The 17,397-nt window shown below is 42.4% G+C and overlaps 1 protein-coding gene across 1 annotated transcript in view; it reads left to right on the forward strand.

Moving 5' to 3' along the window:
- The window catches only part of LOC141146080 (fibrocystin-L-like), a 364,397-nt gene that overhangs the window by 24,242 nt on the left and 322,758 nt on the right, over positions 1–17,397 (forward strand). The window contains exons 7-12 of the mRNA XM_073632840.1: positions 622–675; positions 2,794–2,867; positions 2,950–2,992; positions 15,229–15,299; positions 15,387–15,497; positions 15,827–15,916. Coding sequence (XP_073488941.1) covers positions 622–675; positions 2,794–2,867; positions 2,950–2,992; positions 15,229–15,299; positions 15,387–15,497; positions 15,827–15,916 — 443 coding nt within the window. The remainder of the gene's footprint in view (positions 1–621; positions 676–2,793; positions 2,868–2,949; positions 2,993–15,228; positions 15,300–15,386; positions 15,498–15,826; positions 15,917–17,397) is intronic.

Consider the following 17,397-nt stretch of genomic DNA (forward strand, 5'->3'; position numbering starts at 1 on the left):
TTAACTCGAACATCGAAAGTGATTTACGGGTAGAAGGGAGCAAGTTTCGCTTAAAAAAATATGTTTTCCTGCTGCTGGGAACCTAAAGGAAATATCTGCCCCTCATCTATAAAGTGACCCTGACAAAGAGAGAGAGCTCAGATTTTAACCTGAGCTTCCTGTATCACCAGTCAATGGGGTTTCAATATATTATAATGGGAAATTCAGTAAAGACAGGGGGAGATCTCGGTCCTGTAGTCTCAGATAAGCCTAAAGATCAAATCCCATCCCATGCCACTGAAAATGGATAGCTTCAGTTTGTGAATAGTTGCTTTAGCTGATTCTATTACATTCTGTTGCATTATCAGAGGGTGATTGATAGAAAATGTAAAAACTTTCAACAATGAAACAGATTTATTTGGTTGAATTTTTTAGATTGTCTGCTCCAGCCAATCATTCCTTCTTTTTATTACTTATTTAACCACCAATTGACCGCAGTTATTTTTGAAAGTTACAGTTCTCACTCAACCCCCCCCCCCCCCCCCATAGATTTTGTTTACTTTGATTACCTTATTTTCTATAATCATTTTTAATTTAGTTACATTCTTTAAGATTTTAACATCACCTCTCATTATATCACAGGGCTTATGTAGGAGGAATGCCATGTTTGTTGCTAAAACCCAATTCGGATAAACTGTAAGTACTCTGCCACAGCGAATTTATAGTAAGAAAGAAGTTGTATTTTTAGGAATATAGTGTAAAATGTCTTAAATACACTATGCAGTTTTGAAGAAACTCAAGCTGGATTGGAATGGAACAATGGCACATTTTGCCTAATAAATTTGTTTAGCCCACAGACATCTGTCCCTACTATGAAAGGGCTAGTTGGTTGTATTTTCTCCCTAGGCTAAAGGTTCCCAGTCTCTCACTGGTTATTACAGTCTTTGTCGCTGTAGATAGATGAACAAAATTAGAGGAATTCTGACCAAACTGAGCAAAATCCTGGCTTAATACATAATACATGGCTCAGTTTTTTACATTCAACCTGTTGAAGCGGCTGAATCTATGGCCACCTTTGGACAATTGTCATCACAACTAGAGTCCCCACTGGAAAATCTATAAGCAGATTTTCACAGTAGGAAAGAACCTACTGTGATGGTGACAGATCAGAATTTATAATGTTACTTTCAGTACCTGTAACCATGGTAATCAGGATAAATAAAGACACAATGGGGGTTATTTACTAAAGGAAAATCCACTTTGCACTGCAAGTGCACTTGAAAGTGCACTGAAGTGCACTTGGAAGTAAAGTCGCTGTAGATCCGAGAGGGACATGCAAGGAAAATAAAAAACAGCATTTTAGCTTGCATATGATTGGATGATAAAAGCAGCAGAGCTTCCACTCATTTCAGATCTACCCCTTAGATTTAGAGCGACTGCACTTCCAAGTGCACTTTCAGTGCACTTTCAAGTGCACTTGCAGTGCAAAGTGGATTTGCCTTTCGTAAATAACCCCCAATGAGTCTCTCCAGAGGGGACATAGACAGCAATAAAAAAACTGACAAGGGAATTCTAAAGCTGCCCATACATGGGTCAGTTTTTTTCATTCAGCCAGCCGGCTGAACAAAACAAAATGAACAGATACCCCCATCCACACATTCAGGTGATCCGGATAAATTTTGATCCATGTATGGCTAGCTTAAAGAGGTTGTAAACCTCTATGGGGAAGTTGTACCTTTAGGTAAGACTAGAATAAGACTTACCTATAGGTACTGTAAATATCTCATAAACATGCGCCGTTCAGGAGATATTTAGTGTTTACTGCGCCGATGATGTCATCGGCGCATGCTCTCTGAAGGAGTGGCCACCCGTGCTGTTTCTTCAGACGAGTGTGCCGTGACCGGCGCATCCTATGCTCATGCGTGGGAGTGATGTCACGTGGCTCTGGCTAGTAACAGAGCTGGAGTCAGCGGCCCCGGAAGGAAGACGTATGAAGATGGATGCGGCCTGCAGCGGGGACGACACAGGCTTCGTTTGAAGGTAAGTGTCACATAATGTGCAAGTATGCGATGCATACTTGCACATTATGCCTTAACTTTGCTTCCTCTTTTACTTCCTTTTTAACTCTTCCTACTCTATCCAAAAAGTTTGGGCTTTAGATGCCTTTAAAGTTACTCTCTTGTGCTTTTCTGCCAAGGGTCTCTTGACAAGGGTCCACTAGTTTCAGCAGTTATTCAAAAGTTCAAGTAGAGCACTGATAAAGGTCATATAATATGGCACTTATAAACGACATACTTACCGCTCCATGCAGTCCAACAAAATCTTGCATTCATCCCAAATTTTCCTACTGCCTTGTCTTTTCCATACCATCTTTTTTGTTTACTGGCATATTGTGATTCTGCCATTTTCCTCATTTTCTTAGCCGACTCCTTTACATAGGGGCACCATATCCTGGCCATGTGCATCCAGCGCTCTAGTGAGGGAATCATTTTATTTACTTACACGCCTTGGATGACAAAGCATGTCTGAGGAGGGAGGACATATCACAATAGCTCAAAGTTCAATGCCTGAAGACTTCAGGGATACTTGATATTGATATCCCCGGATTCTTTGGGCAGTATAGTGTGCATGATTCTTGCATAGGTGAGAAAGAGAAAAGTAAAGAGATGATGAAAATTAAAAAAAAGGCATTTGATATATATGGTTTGGTAAATGAGGGGTTAAAGATTAAGATTATATAATGTAAAAAATAAGTGAAATAACATAACAAGCCTTATAGCTCACTGAAATGCAGCTTTTAATTTCCTTCTGTAGGTACGGATTACAACTGAACAATCAATATAGTGACTATGGTTCCATTATATGCCACAGTACTAGCACCTATATTGGTAAGTTGTAGATTAATGTCAGTTTTTCTTGAGGAATGTATTTAGACAAGCAGGTTTAAATGATTTTTTTTTTTATGTACAGGCCATCACAATATCAGCTTTATTTTGGATGACCGTTATGGACGGTGAGTTATACTCAACATAACACTTTTTCCTGACAGACTCCATGGCAGCATACATTTGGGTAGCCCCCCCCCCCCCGCTCCTACCCCTTAGGATCCCATTCCCATAAAGCTTTAGGCTGAGCCAGAGGCCACGTTCCTTTTTTTGTCCTCCTCACTCATAGCGACCATTTAATATGAAGTTTCCTGCCTTTTGGAAGACATGGCGACTGGGGTCTCACGTGGGACAGCCATGTGGATATTGGGAGAATCCTGTGGTGTCCTGTGGTGTCCAGAAGTTTCCAAGATGGCTCCTGTAGTCACCGAATGCCCAGCTAACAGTGGGGCGGTGAATGGCACACATGCGCAGAAGATTGACATCTGTAATAACAGAAGCCCTGCTAATGGCGAGCAGTTGAAGCCCTGCTAACAGTGACCTCTAAAGTGTGCCCAGCATGATGGTGTGTTCTGCTGTTCCTACCTCTGAGATCTGGGTCGCCCTGCGGATGCATCGATTGCTTTGTGGAAGAGGTTCAGGATACGTGAGTATGTTTGGCTTTAGGTCAGCAGAAGGGACCAGATGCCATGCGGGCTGCTACACCTATATTAAAAAAGAAATAAATAACCAAAATGAAAACATATAGAGATGTCTGTGCTCTGATGTGCATTATAGTAATTTTATCAAAGTTTGGTGCAGTTGCTTTCTGTCCTGAACAGATATCTGTTTATGCGAGGTTTTTATATCTGTGTTGGAGGCTCTGTCTAATGAAATGTGATGCTCTGATGTGAGAAGTTTGCAGTGGTATTATTCCTTTAGCAGTAGATAACCCCTTAGGGATTTTCTCTCTCCTAGCAAACAAACTTGATTTGTTGTAGCCGTATTAGTGCAATTGTGACAGAGAAAATTGAGTACTGTCCGTGATACTTTTTTTATTTGCACTAACATACAATTTTTCAGGACAAGCTTTCGGGGTATGTCCCCTTCTTCAAGGTCCAAGCAGTACTGATACACAAATTTTTAAGCAGAATGTTAAAGAAGAAAGAAAAAAAAAAAGGGAAAACCAAACACATACAAATCAATGGTAATAAAGATAGCAGCAGAGTTAGTGAGATAAGACAGAGGGAGAGCTAGGGGGGAGTGTAGGGGGGGGGGAATACTAATCACAGAGCGGTCGTAAAACTTTAGCATAATGTGTAAGGAAACCAATATCTAAATTCAGGCCATTATTCTTCGTGTCAAAAAGAAGTATCATTCTTAGTTCAAACGTTTTCCTTTCCTGGATAGTTCTGAAATTCCCTTTAAGAACTAAGACATTGAGGTCTTCTATGGTGTGGTCAGATTGTGAGAAATGATGTCCCACAGCTGTGCATAAACTGTCTTCTTTATGTTCTTTGATGGTATGTCTGTGCAAATTCATCCTCGCTTGCAACTTCTGTCCTGTTTCACCAACATAAGATCCTTTGCTGCACCTTTTGCATTGGATGAGGTACACAACATTACTGGAGGTACAGCTGTAAGATCCCATGATATTGAAGGTCCCATTTGTGTGTGTAACACTTTTGGATAGATTTATCTGGTTGCATAGTTTGCAGCGTTTTTTATTGCAGGGTTTGCTACCATTATTTGTGACTTCATAATCAGAGTGAAGTTTCCTGCTGATTAGTTTGTGTCTGAGGTTGGGTGGTTGTCTGAAAGCCAATAAATTCATTCATTGGCTTTCAGACAACCACCCAACCTCAGACACAAACTAATCAGCAGGAAACTTCACTCTGATTATGAAGTCACAAATAATGGTAGCAAACCCTGCAATAAAAAACGCTGCAAACTATGCAACCAGATAAATCTATCCAAAAGTGTTACACACACAAATGGGACCTTCAATATCATGGGATCTTACAGCTGTACCTCAAGTAATGCTGTGTACCTCATCCAATGCAAAAGGTGCAGCAAAGGATCTTATGTTGGTGAAACAGGACAGAAGTTGCAAGCGAGGATGAATTTGCACAGACATACCATCAAAGAACATAAAGAAGACAGTTTATGCACACCTGTGGGACATCATTTCTCACAATCGGACCACACCATAGAAGACCTCAATGTCTTAGTTCTTAAAGGGAATTTCAGAACTATCCAGGAAAGGAAAACGTTTGAACTAAGAATGATACTTCTTTTTGACACGAAGAATAATGGCCTGAATTTAGATATTGGTTTCCTTACACATTATGCTAAAGTTTTACGACCGCTCTGTGATTAGTATCCCCCCCCCCCTACATTCCCCCCTAGCTCTCCCTCTGTCTTATCTCACTAACTCTGCTGCTATCTTTATTACCATTGATTTGTATGTGTTTGGTTTTCCCTTATTTTTTTTTTTTTTTCTTTCTTCTTTAACATTCTGCTTAAAAATTTGTGTATCAGTACTGCTTGGACCTTGAAGAAGGGGACATACCCCGAAAGCTTGTCCTGAAAAATTGTATGTTAGTGAAAATAAAAAAAGTATCACGGACAGTACTCAATTTTCTCTAGCAAACAAACAACTGTTACTCCTCCCTCTGAACAGCTTAGGAAACGTCAACTGCTGCAGTTTGAATTGGAAAGGTTATTTAACTTCTTCAGATCCAGGCTATAGCCGAATGACAGTTACAGCGCGGACCTGTTTTGCCGGGAGGGCATCAATAGACGTCTTCCCATGCCCGAGCAGCCCGCGCGCTCTGTGATCAGCGAGTCTATGAGACTCGTTGGATCACATATTGCAGTAAGGGGTCGATCGCGACCCCTTACCACTTGATCAGCTGTCAGCCAATGACAGCTGATCATGTGATGTAAACAGAGCCGGTAATCGCCTATTTTTTTCTCCTCGTGCTGATAGCGTGAGAAGAAAAAAATAGCCGATCACCAGTGGCTGTCAGAGGGACATCGGTCCCAATCAAGGAGAGCTGCCACCAGCTCATCTGTGCCCACTTGTGCCACCTACCAGTGCACAACAGTGCCGCCTACCAGTGCCCACCAGTGCCACCTACCGGTGCCCACAGTGCCACCTATCAGTGCCCACAGTGCCACCTATCAGTGTCACCAATCAGTGCCTCATCAAGAGTGCTGCCCATCAGTGTCACCTACCAGTGACTGTCAGTGTCACCTATCAGTGCCCATTAGTGCCACCTATCAGTGCCATCTATCAGTGCCACCTATCAGTGCCCATCAGTGCCATCTATCAGTGGTACCTATCAGTAACACCTATCAGTGCCCATCAGTGCCACCCATCAGTGCCCCCCATCAGGGCCCATCAGTGCCATCTTATCAGTGGCCATCAGTGCCGCCTTATCTGTGCCTATCAGTACCACCTTATCTGTCCCCATTAGTGCCGCCTTATCTGTGCTTATCAGTGCCACCTTATCTGTGCCTATCAGTGCCCATCAGTGCAGCCTATCAGTGCCCACCAGTGCCGCCTCATCAGCGCATATCAACGAAGGAGAAAAATTACCTGTTTGCAAAATTCTATAACAAACTATGAAACATGATTTTTTTTTTTCAAAATTTTCCATCTTCTTTTGTTTATTTAGCAAAAAATAAAAACCCCAGTGGTGATTAAATACCACCAAAAGAAAGCTCTATTCATGTAAAAAAAATGATAAAAATTTCATTTATGTACAGTGTTGTATGAAAGCGCAATTGTCATTCAAAGTGCATCAGCGCTGAAAGCTGATAATTGGTCTGGGCAGGAGGGGGGTTTAGGTGCCCAGTAAGCAAGTAGTTAATGAATTACTACATGGCTTGAGTAGCAATTGTACATGTTATGATATTTACTTTCTTAACAATGCGGAGTTCTCCCTTAGACTTGCTGGAATTTGTTTATTACTTGTTAAGTCCTTGTGCCGCTGCAGCCTAATGCCACGTACACACATTTTTTTTTTTCCGACGGATGTTGGCTTAAACTTGTCTTGCATACACACGGTCACACAAATGTTGTCGGAAATTCCGAACGTCAAGAACACGGTGACGTACAACACAAACGACGAGCCAAGAAAAATGAAGTTCTATAGCCAGTGCGGCTCTTCTGCTTTATTCCGAGCATGCGTGGAATTTTGTGCGTAGGAATTGTGTACACACGATTGGAATTTCAGAGAACAGATTTTGTTGTCGGAAAATTTGAGATCCAGTTCTCAAATTTTGTCTGTCGGAAATTCCGATGTCCGATGGAGCCTACACACGGTCGGAATTTCCGACAAAGAGCTCCCATTGAACATTTTCCATCGGAAATTCCGACCGTGTGTATGCGGCATAATACCTCTATTCCTTGACTGCTCTATGCAGGTTATAGCTGGAGGGGGGCAGTGTCTTCCTTACTGATACTATTTCTGGTTTGTCAGCCCTTCTGCAGGCCTCTTAAAGCTAGTGTATGGAAAGCTGACTAATGGACACTTGCTATTAAGTGTCTCCAGATCTACAGGTATTATGCACACCATAAACTGCGCCTTTGCTGCTCATGCCTTGGCTGGTAAAAACCTGTATGAATTTCCTGCCTTGTTCAGACATCCAGGGAACAAGATGACAGCGACCAACAGGATGTCACTGGTACTCAAGACACTCTAAAGAAGTCTGTTACAACTCTCCCTGTGCAAGGATTCTCTATTCTGACAATGTCAAGATTTTTTATTGCAGCACCAGTCTTCAGGCCAATTTAACATTCTTCAAACAATTCCTAAATGGAAGATGCGAATGAGGAAGATTTTCAAGCAGGTTTTTCCACCTCCTTTTTGTAATGCCGCATACACACGAGCGGACTTTACGGCAGACTTTGCCCGGCGGACGGGATTTCGCCTGATAATTCGATCGTGTGTGGGCTCCAGCGGACTTTGTTTTCTCAAAAGTTGGACGGACTTAGATTTGAAACATGTTTTAAATCTATCCGTCGAACTCGAGTCCGGTCGAAAAGTCCACTCGTCTGTATGCTAGTTCAACGGACAAAAAGCCACACTAGGGCAGCTATTGGCTATTAACTTCCTTGTTTTAGTCCGGTCGTACGTCATCACGTACGAATTCGACGGACTTGGTGGATTGTGTGTAGGCAAGTCCGTTCATTCAGAAAGTCCGTCGTAAAGTCCGTCGAAAAGTCCGCCGGGCAAAGTCTGCCATAAAGTCCGACCGTGTGTACGCGGCATTAGGCTGTTAGGATGCCTAAAATGGCAGAGGTACCAGCAATGCAAGTATTTTAGCACTTCCAAAGGAGTGAATTGCCTTTTTTCCTATGATGTTTAAGCTAGAAGCTCATTCTTGAAGAGGGGTGCAAATTGTACAGAAGTACAGAGCAGCAGAATGTCTTAGTGGTCAGCGCCTTGCAGTACTGGTTTGCTCAAGTTCAAAACCCAACCAGGACACTTCTGCCTGCACTGCATCATGTCAGATTAAAGCACTTATTGGGAAAAGGTTTTCCAGCATAATGAGTAACCTGTTTGGTTGACGTGGCCTTCATCAGCTTAGCCGTATACCATGGGGCAAAAAAGTATTTAGTCAGCCACCAATTGTGCAAGTTCTCCCACTTAAAAAGATGAGAGAGGCCTGTAATTGTCATCATAGGTATACCTCAACTATGAGAGACAAAATGTGGAAACAAATCCAGACAATCACATTGTCTAATTTTTGAAAGAATTTATTTGCAAATTATGGTGGGAAATAAGTATTTTGTCAATATCAAAAGTTCATCTCAATACTTTGTTATATATCCTTTGTTGGCAATGACAGAGGTCAAACGTTTTCTGTAAGTCTTCACAAGGTTGTCACACACTGTTGCTGGTATGTTGGTCCATTCCTCCATGCAGATCTCCTCTAGAGCAGTGATGTTTTGGGGCTGTCGCTGGGCAACACGGACTTTCAACTCCCTCCAAACGTTTTCTATGGGGTTGAGATCTGGAGACTGGCTAGGCCACTTCAGTACCTTGAAATGCTTCTTACGAAGCCACTAATTCGTTGTTTGGGCGGTGTGTTTGGGATCATTGTCATGCTGAAAGACCCAGCCACGTTTCATCTTCAATGCCCTTGCTGATGGGAGGAGGTTTGCACTCAAAATCTCACGATACATGGCCCCATTCATTCTTTCATGTACAAGGATCAGTTGTCCTGTTCCCTTTGCAGAGAAACAGCCCCAAAGCATGATGTTGCCACCCCCATGCTTCACAGTAGGTATGGTGTTCTTTTGTTGCAACTCAGCATTCTCTCTCTTTCAAACACGACGAGTTGTGTTTCTACCAAACAGTTCTACTTTGGTTTCATCTGACCATATGACATTCTCCCAATCCTCTTCTGGATAATCCAAATGCTCTCTAGCAAACCTCAGACGGGCCTGGACATGTACTGGCTTAAGCAGGGGGACACGTCTGGCATTGCAGGATCTGAGTCCCTGGCGGCATAGTGTGTTACTGATGGTAGCCTTTGTTACGTTGGTCCCAGCTCTCTGCAGGTCATTCACTAGGTCCCCCTGTGTGGTTCTGGGATTTTTGCTCACCGTTCTTGTGATCATTTTGACCCCACGGGGTGAGATCTTGCGTGGAGCCCCAGATCGAGGGAGATTATCAGTGGTCTTGTATGTCTTCCATTTTCTAATTATTGCTCGCACAGTTGCTCCCACCAAGCTGCTTGCCTTTTGCAGATTCAGTCTTCCCAGCCTGGTGCAGGTCTACAATTTTGTTTCTAGTGTCCTTCGACAGCTCTTTGGTCTTCACCATAGTGAAGTTTGGAGTGTGACTGTTTGAAGTTGTGGACAGGTGTCTTTTATACTGATAACAAGTTCAAACAGGTGCCATTAATACAGGTAATGAGTGGAGGACAGAGGAGCCTCTTAAAGAAGAAGATACAGGTCTGTGAGAGCCAGAAATCTTGCTTGTTTGTAGGTGACCAAATACTTATTTTCCACCATAATTTGCAAATAAATTCTTTCAAAAATCAGACAATGTGATTGTCTGGATTTGTTTCCACATTTTGTCTCTCATAGTTGAGGTATACCTATGATGACAATTACAGGCCTCTCTCATCTTTTTAAGTGGGAGAACTTGCACAATTGGTGGCTGACTAAATACTTTTTTGCCCCACTGTACATGGAATTGTCATTGGAGGATGCTATGTCCTTCGGGGTATACTCAATCATGATGATTGGGTGTGTCCTTGGGGGCTTAGCGTCTTCCAGTGGTAGCTTTGTGTTGGACTTGTCCCCAAGGGGTATATCTGTCTGCAGTTGCAGTCTGGGAGCCTGCCTTCACCCTTGCATTTCTTCCAATGCAATGGAAGTTAGGATGAAGAATATTAATTCTATCATAAAGAATAATTCTGACAAGTGGGACAATCTGGTCTGCGTTGCAAGAGTTTAAACTGTCCCCTTCAAGGGCAAGCTTTATCTTTATAGCAAATAGCTGGAGATGATTCTACAAGTAGAACAATCTTGTCTGCATTGCAAGAGTCTAAACAGTCCCCTTAACCCTTTTGCCGCCAGGTCCGCTGCAGCCACAGGATTTTGTATGAAATTGACAGGCATACTCCTGCCTGTCAGGTGAGGGCATTCGGGTGGCTCTGCTGCCTCCCGATTGCTTGCACACACCCCGATACAGGCGCCCCCGTGCCCTACCATGCTTACCGGGCTCCACTTGCCCATCGGCGGGCCCTGGATCTCCATTGCAGGTGCCAGCTGGTAGAGGGGAAGAAGAAGAGCGGACACACGTCCGCTCTCCTCCACTACTTCTTGTGACCCTGAAATTTCTGGGTCAAGCTCTTGGTGTAACTGGGTCGCTTTGCCAGAAAAGGATGTTTTGCAATGCGATCTGCATTGCAAAACATTCAGTGGAATACAGGGGAGACATGCAGGGTCTTTTAGACCCTGCATATCTCAATAAAGGGAACCAACCTGTCACCTAACAATCATCACATAGGAGACTGTTTGTCCTCTATGTGTTGCAAAAAAATAAAAAATGACACCCAAGCACATAAACCCCCCCCAAAAAGTGGAGCCCCCCCCCCCCCACATATACACTCGCACAAACATAAACACATGCCAGTACAGGTAGTGTTTATATTCATACTGGGCGGAAATCTGAGATGGCTTCGGAATTTTTTTGAGAAAGAAAAGATTTGTTCCTCCCATATGCATGCAGGACCACCAGGGATGACTGGTTCCATGCCATTGTAGCGCTGGTAGATTTGCAATCTACCGCATGTTAGGTAAATTTAGTAATTTGGGCGTTAGGAAGGTAAAAGTTTGCCTCTGTTCCAGCTTGGCTGACGTTGTGTGTGTTTCCGTGCTGACCGGTGGGTGTCGCTGTTGCCACTGGTCAGTGTTGGAAAGGCAACGTGTCGAAGCGTATGGATGCTCCTCTGTCTCGGAGACAAGCCTGGTGGAGGTGGTCCTCCGAGTTGCATTCTGGGAGAGGGTATTTATGGGACAGATGCCATGTTCTAGGGTTCGTTTTACAGCCACCTGCTGGCCCTCCTGGCCGACGGGTATGCGTTAAGGAGCTACCCCGTGGTCCTCCGATTGGGAGGCCCACGATACAGCGGCGCAGGGGTGGGTCCAGAAGCTTGTCCAGAGGCTTGGGGCCGAGGAATGGTCCTGAGCTGTCGGTCCTGTGTGATGAAACTGGACAACCGAGGAGATCCCAGGGGAGGACCTGTCTTGGAGGGATCACGTAGGGTGCTGGTCTATAGAGGGACCTGGTGACTCGGTTGGAAGACGTATCCAAAAAGTAACTATACAGCATAGTGTTGCCGGTTTGTCTTAAAGGTTCAAGCACTGTGACTGACTTTCACTGCAGAAAATCTGATACATCCTGTGGCAGAGGATCGTACGGGTTTGTCCCCAAACAAGTCTGTGGCAGAGACTTTGATTCGTGCTGCATACTGGCTGCTAGACCGGTGAGAGAGGCCTATCCAGACGAGCAAGGAGTGTGTCCCACAAGGGGAGCACATTCGACATATTATCTAAATTCTACTAGGACATTTGTTGCTAAGATCCTACAAGAGGATATTTGAGTTTCTCCTGAAAGTTTCCTTTTCCGCCTCTTTCCTGCTACTTCCTAAAGTTGTCTGTTTAATAAAGCATTGAAAACGTACTCCAGTGTTGGTGCGTGTGTCGTCCAGAAGAAAAATTAACGGAACCCTAGACCCGGTGCCAGTGAAACAGAGGGAAGCAAAGTGAAGGTAACAGACCCGCTTAAACCAGCAGCTCCACCGTGAGTTATTGCTACAATGGATATTGGGATACTTGGAGCATGCTCTAAAGCTATAGCTTTGCTCAGAGTTTTAGGACATCTTTATTATGTCTTTCAATTGTGCGTTTTCTTTTTTTTATCCAATTTCCCCCCAATGACCTTTTCCCAGGCTCAAAATACTCATTTTCCTTTAGATAATGCAGAGGTGAATTATAGTCCCATTTATTTTGTGCATGAATCCTGTCCCATATTTTTTGTGAAGTCTGTGTTATTTCGTGCGTGTTCAGTCCCAATGCCCTGTGCTGTGGGGGGTTCCATATTATACGTCTTAAATGTGTGTTGCTCATTACATTTTCAATATTAATCCACCTCTTATCATTTACCTCTTTTGCCCATTCCACCACCAGTGAAAGTGCCAGTGCATTATGGTACTTTTTAAAATCCGGGACAGCTAAGCCCCCCTGTTTTTTCCTCCTGCTCAGTACCGAAAGGGAAAAATAAGCACATATCAAGAATTAAGATTGGACACGGATTTAATGATGATTGATGCATGGCAGTACATCCAGTTATGTCATTTTGTCGAGAAACTGCCACAACCAATCAGATTTGGAGAAGACTTTAGGCCGCTGGAGCGGCTTTGCATGAGAGAAAAATCAAAAAACAACATAGCGTGAATTTATAAAATACTATCGGCTGGTGGTGGATCGGATGCCCCGTCTTACATCAAAAAAAGGGAAAATTAACTGGGATCACGATGTAACAAATACACAATAAAGAAAATACTAAAATTAACACATAGTTCTGCTGTTGACACGAAGATGATTGAGACAAATTACAAGTGCCTGGCAAGGTGGAATTTAACACCAGATAAAATTAGCAAATTTCAACCGGAGAAATCTCCGGAGTGCTGGAGAGGGTGTAAGGCTATAGGAACAATGGCCCACATATGGTGGGAATGTCCCATTATTAAAAAATTTTGGAAGGAGGTCTTACAATTAATAAAGGATATTACCAACAAAGAATTACCCGTGGACATGTTTGTTCCATGCAACGAATGGCTCAGTCAGGCAATATAAAACATCTATAATCCCTACCCTGCTTAATGTAACAAAAAGTCTAATAGCGAAAAAATGGCAGGAAGTTGAGAGCCCTAAATTAGGGGACTGGATATTTTGTGTAAGTGAAATACATAATGTGGAGAGCCTAGAAGACAGGAGGGAGAAAATGGAAGAAGGGGGTGATCTAAATGATAAATGGGAAATGTGGAAAGCGTTCAAAAAAACATGGAGATATGTCGAGGAGATTATTCCTTGTCAAAAGAAGTTTATTGAGTATACAATGTTATAAAGATACATAAAGTAAGTTTACAAGGATCTATAAAGTAAGCTCATTGTTTTACAGTAGGGTTTATATAGGTAAATATCATGAAATTTCAAATATTAAACATTGGGTTCACGTAAACCTAAATTAAAGATATATATCATTTCCTTAGTTACTTTTGTAGGTATTTAAATGATTTATACCTACTATACATATTGTTTACAAGTAGAGTGTATATAGGTCAAATAAATTCTGATAATGAGCTTTAATCGTAAGGTGGAGAAGGGAAAGAGAAAGAAGAAAAAGGGTTGAAAGGTAGAGGTATGGTCCACAAGGTCGAGGAGATTATTCAATAATCAGTTAGGTGACAAGGCCTGGAAACAGATGATAATAATAGATAAAACAATTGCCTTTGGTTTTCGACGCAAGGTGGGGGAGGAGGGTGGGAATAAGGAAAATGTTATGTACACTATGTGAAGAAAGCAAATTCATGATTTCTTTTTGTAAGATGTTATTTCAATAAAATAAAATAAAGAATTTAAAAAAAAAAAGAGTTTTAGGACATATTTGTCACTCTCTCTAGCAGAACCAGTGGGAAGGAGATGTCATCCAGATTTTTTGCTGGATGGGTCATTCCAGCTAGCCATTAGGCTTATAAAGCTTGGGGCTTGGTTCCTACAGAAGCAGTCACCACACACTCATCCAGGAGTGTGTAGGCTTTGTGGGCTCCCTGTGAAAGAGCGTCAGGATTAGTTGTAGAAGGATGACATGTCTTCCATTAAGGCTGTTCTGGCTCACTGTGGGGTGTAGCTAACTTCCTTATGCTGTTAATATCTATCCATTGGGTTTCTGTTGGCTATGATTAAAACCCTGCTTTTCTGACATCCCACCCTTTTTTGGGGGGGCTAGTTAGTTTCCAAACGTATGCTGCCATGGAGTCTGTCAGGATAACAGAAAATTTACTATCAAATACTAATTTTCCTTTCATGATGGACTCCATGGAAGCAGGAATTCCCTCCCAGAGTCAGGAGTAAGTTAGATACGGAACACGGCCTCTGGCACAGCCTGACAATTTATGGGAGTGGGGTCCTATGAGGTAGGAGTGAGGACAGGGCTACCCAAATGTATGCTTCCATGGAGTCCATCAGGGAAGAAAAATACAGTAAGTATTTGATAGTACCTTTTCCGTTTTTCCTTCAAGAGAGAATGCTACATATCAACACTATTCAAGGTGCTGCTTTCATCATCTGAGATTGGGGATAGTAGAACTTCCTGGGTGCCAAGTATGAAAAATGCCTAATCCATCCAAAACAGGCAGATTGGAAGACTAGCTCCCAATGGCTATGGTGACCTAAGGTTTAATTCAAAGTTATGGGAGTGTCACTGATCAAAAGTTTTTCAAATCAATTTGAAAATTGTCTGCCAAGCAATCTTCTATCCTGGGTGATTTGTAATGTTTTTCTCACAGGAGAATGCTGATTGCACTGTCTAATATACAGACAGCAATTATAGAGCATGCATACACATACTGTATATACAGTATATAAAAATATGGTAAGGATTTAAAAAATATCAAATCCTTGTCACAAACATTTCCCCAATGATTTAGTGCTAGCTGTCTATACAAAAATATAACTACCTAAATGTTTTCATGAGCAGGTTGATTTTCAAAATGTTTAGTCCTGTATAGACCATTTATGGCACAGCTGGTACATCTTATGTGGCTCTGAAGAACTTTTTTTCATACATTACAGGAGTTTACCAAGTATCTCTACATACTATGTGTCTGCCCTCAATAAAATCAGTATGTTCCAGACCTACGCAGGTAAAAAACATAATAATTTACATCTTTTATTAACCCAATATTTAAAAACAAAATAAAGAACGTTTTTTCCTGTATTGTGTCATCCAGAGGTAAACAGGGTTTTCCCTGCTTCTGGAAGCGTGCAAGGAGGCACAGTAATCACAATCAATGGACGGTTCTTCGATGAGACTGACTTTCCAGCAAGAGTCCTTGTAGGAGGTAAGTTCTACAGTAGTCATTAGCTTACCAGGAACAGAGATTTCGAAATGTTGTTGTGTGGGCAGCACAGACAATGGAATTGTGTCCTTTACACTATTGTATTAGCACTGCAATGCAGCATGCACGCAAATACTGTATATAAAGAAAGCAACACTTGACTATTCTCTGACAGGTTCTCTGACAGAGAATGCATTAAGGTGAAAAAACCTTTAGACTTTACAACCACTTTAAGTACTGTATATTAACCCTAATTTATCATATATATGTTATAACAGAACTCTAGTATGAAATAAAGATATGTAACCATTTTCACTGTATTCTGGCTGTAGGTCAGGAATGTCAAGTTCTCAGTCTAAATGATACAACAATCTTTTGCATGGCACCGCCAAAGCCATCTGTGCTTCCTTTGCTCTTTCCAGGTATGTAATGTCACATGTAAACAGCAAAAACTTTACTTTGGCGGTTCAAAGGTTTACAGTCTTCAAATATTATTTTTGGCACATATACTGTAAATACAGTATCTCACAAAAGTGAGTACACCCCTCAAATTTTTGTAAATATTTCATTATATCTTTTCATGTGACAACACTGAAGAAATTACACTTTGCTGCAATGTAAAGTAATGAGTGTACAGCTGGTATAACAGTGTAAATTTGCTGTCCCCTCAAAATAACTCAACACACAGCTATCAATGTCTAAGCCTCTGGCAACAAAAGTGAGTACACCCCTAAGTGAAAATGTCCAAAATGGGCCCAATTATCCCTTTTCCCTTCCCGGTGTCATGTGACTTGTTATGCCATGTACACACGACCGGACTTTTCAAAGGAGTTCCAATGAATCGAGCTTGCCTACACACGATCACACCAAAGTCCGATAGTTTTGAACGTGATGACGTACGACCGGACTAAAAGTAGGAAGTTCATAGCCAGTAGCCAATAGCTGCCCTAGCGTAGGCTTTCGTCCGTCGGACTAGCATACAGACGAACAGATTTTTCAACCGGACTCGAGTCCGTCGGAAAAATTTGAAACATGTTCCAAATCTAAAGTCCATCTGATTTTCGACAAAAAAGGTCCACTGAAGGTCCGATGAAGCCCACACACGGTTGGATTGTCCGACGGATTCGTTCCGTCTGACAAGTTTGGTCAAAAAGTCCGGTCGTGTGTACACAGCATTAGTGTTACAAGGTCTCTGGTGTGAATGGAGAACAGGTGTGTTAAATTTGGTGTTATCACTCTCACTCTCTCATACTGGTCACTGGAAGTTCAACATGGGACCTCATGGCAAAGAACTCTCTAAATGATCTGAAAAAAATAAATGTTGCTCTATATAAAGATGGCCCAGGCCAGTGATGGCAAACCTTGGCACCCCAGATGTTTTGGAACTACATTTCCCATAATGCTCTTGCACTCTGCAGTGTAGTTGAGCATCATGGGAAATGTAGTTCCAAAACATCTGGGGTGCCAAGGTTCGCCATCACTGGCCTAGGCCAAAGGAAGATTGCCAAGACCCTGAAACTGAGCTGCAGACAATAGAGCAGTTTAACAGGACAGATCCATTTCGAACAGGCCTCGCCATAGTCGACCAAAGACGTCGACTGCACGTGCTCAGCGTCATATCCAGAGGCTGTCTTTGGGAAACAGACGTATGTGCTGCCAGCATTGCTACAGAGGTTGAAGGAGTGGGGTAGTCAGCCTGTCACTGCTCAGACCATATGGTGCACACTGCATCAAATTGGCCTGCATGGCTGTCATACTAGAAGGAAGCCTCTTCTAAAAATGATGCACAAGAAAGCCCACAGTTTGCTGAAGACAAGCAGACTAAGGACATGGATTACTGGAACCATGACTTGTGGTCTGATGAGACCAAGATAAACTTACTTGATTCAGATGGTGTCAAAGG

Source organism: Aquarana catesbeiana, linkage group LG05, assembly GCF_042186555.1.
Source record: "Aquarana catesbeiana isolate 2022-GZ linkage group LG05, ASM4218655v1, whole genome shotgun sequence".
Taxonomy (NCBI): Eukaryota; Metazoa; Chordata; class Amphibia; order Anura; family Ranidae; genus Aquarana; species Aquarana catesbeiana.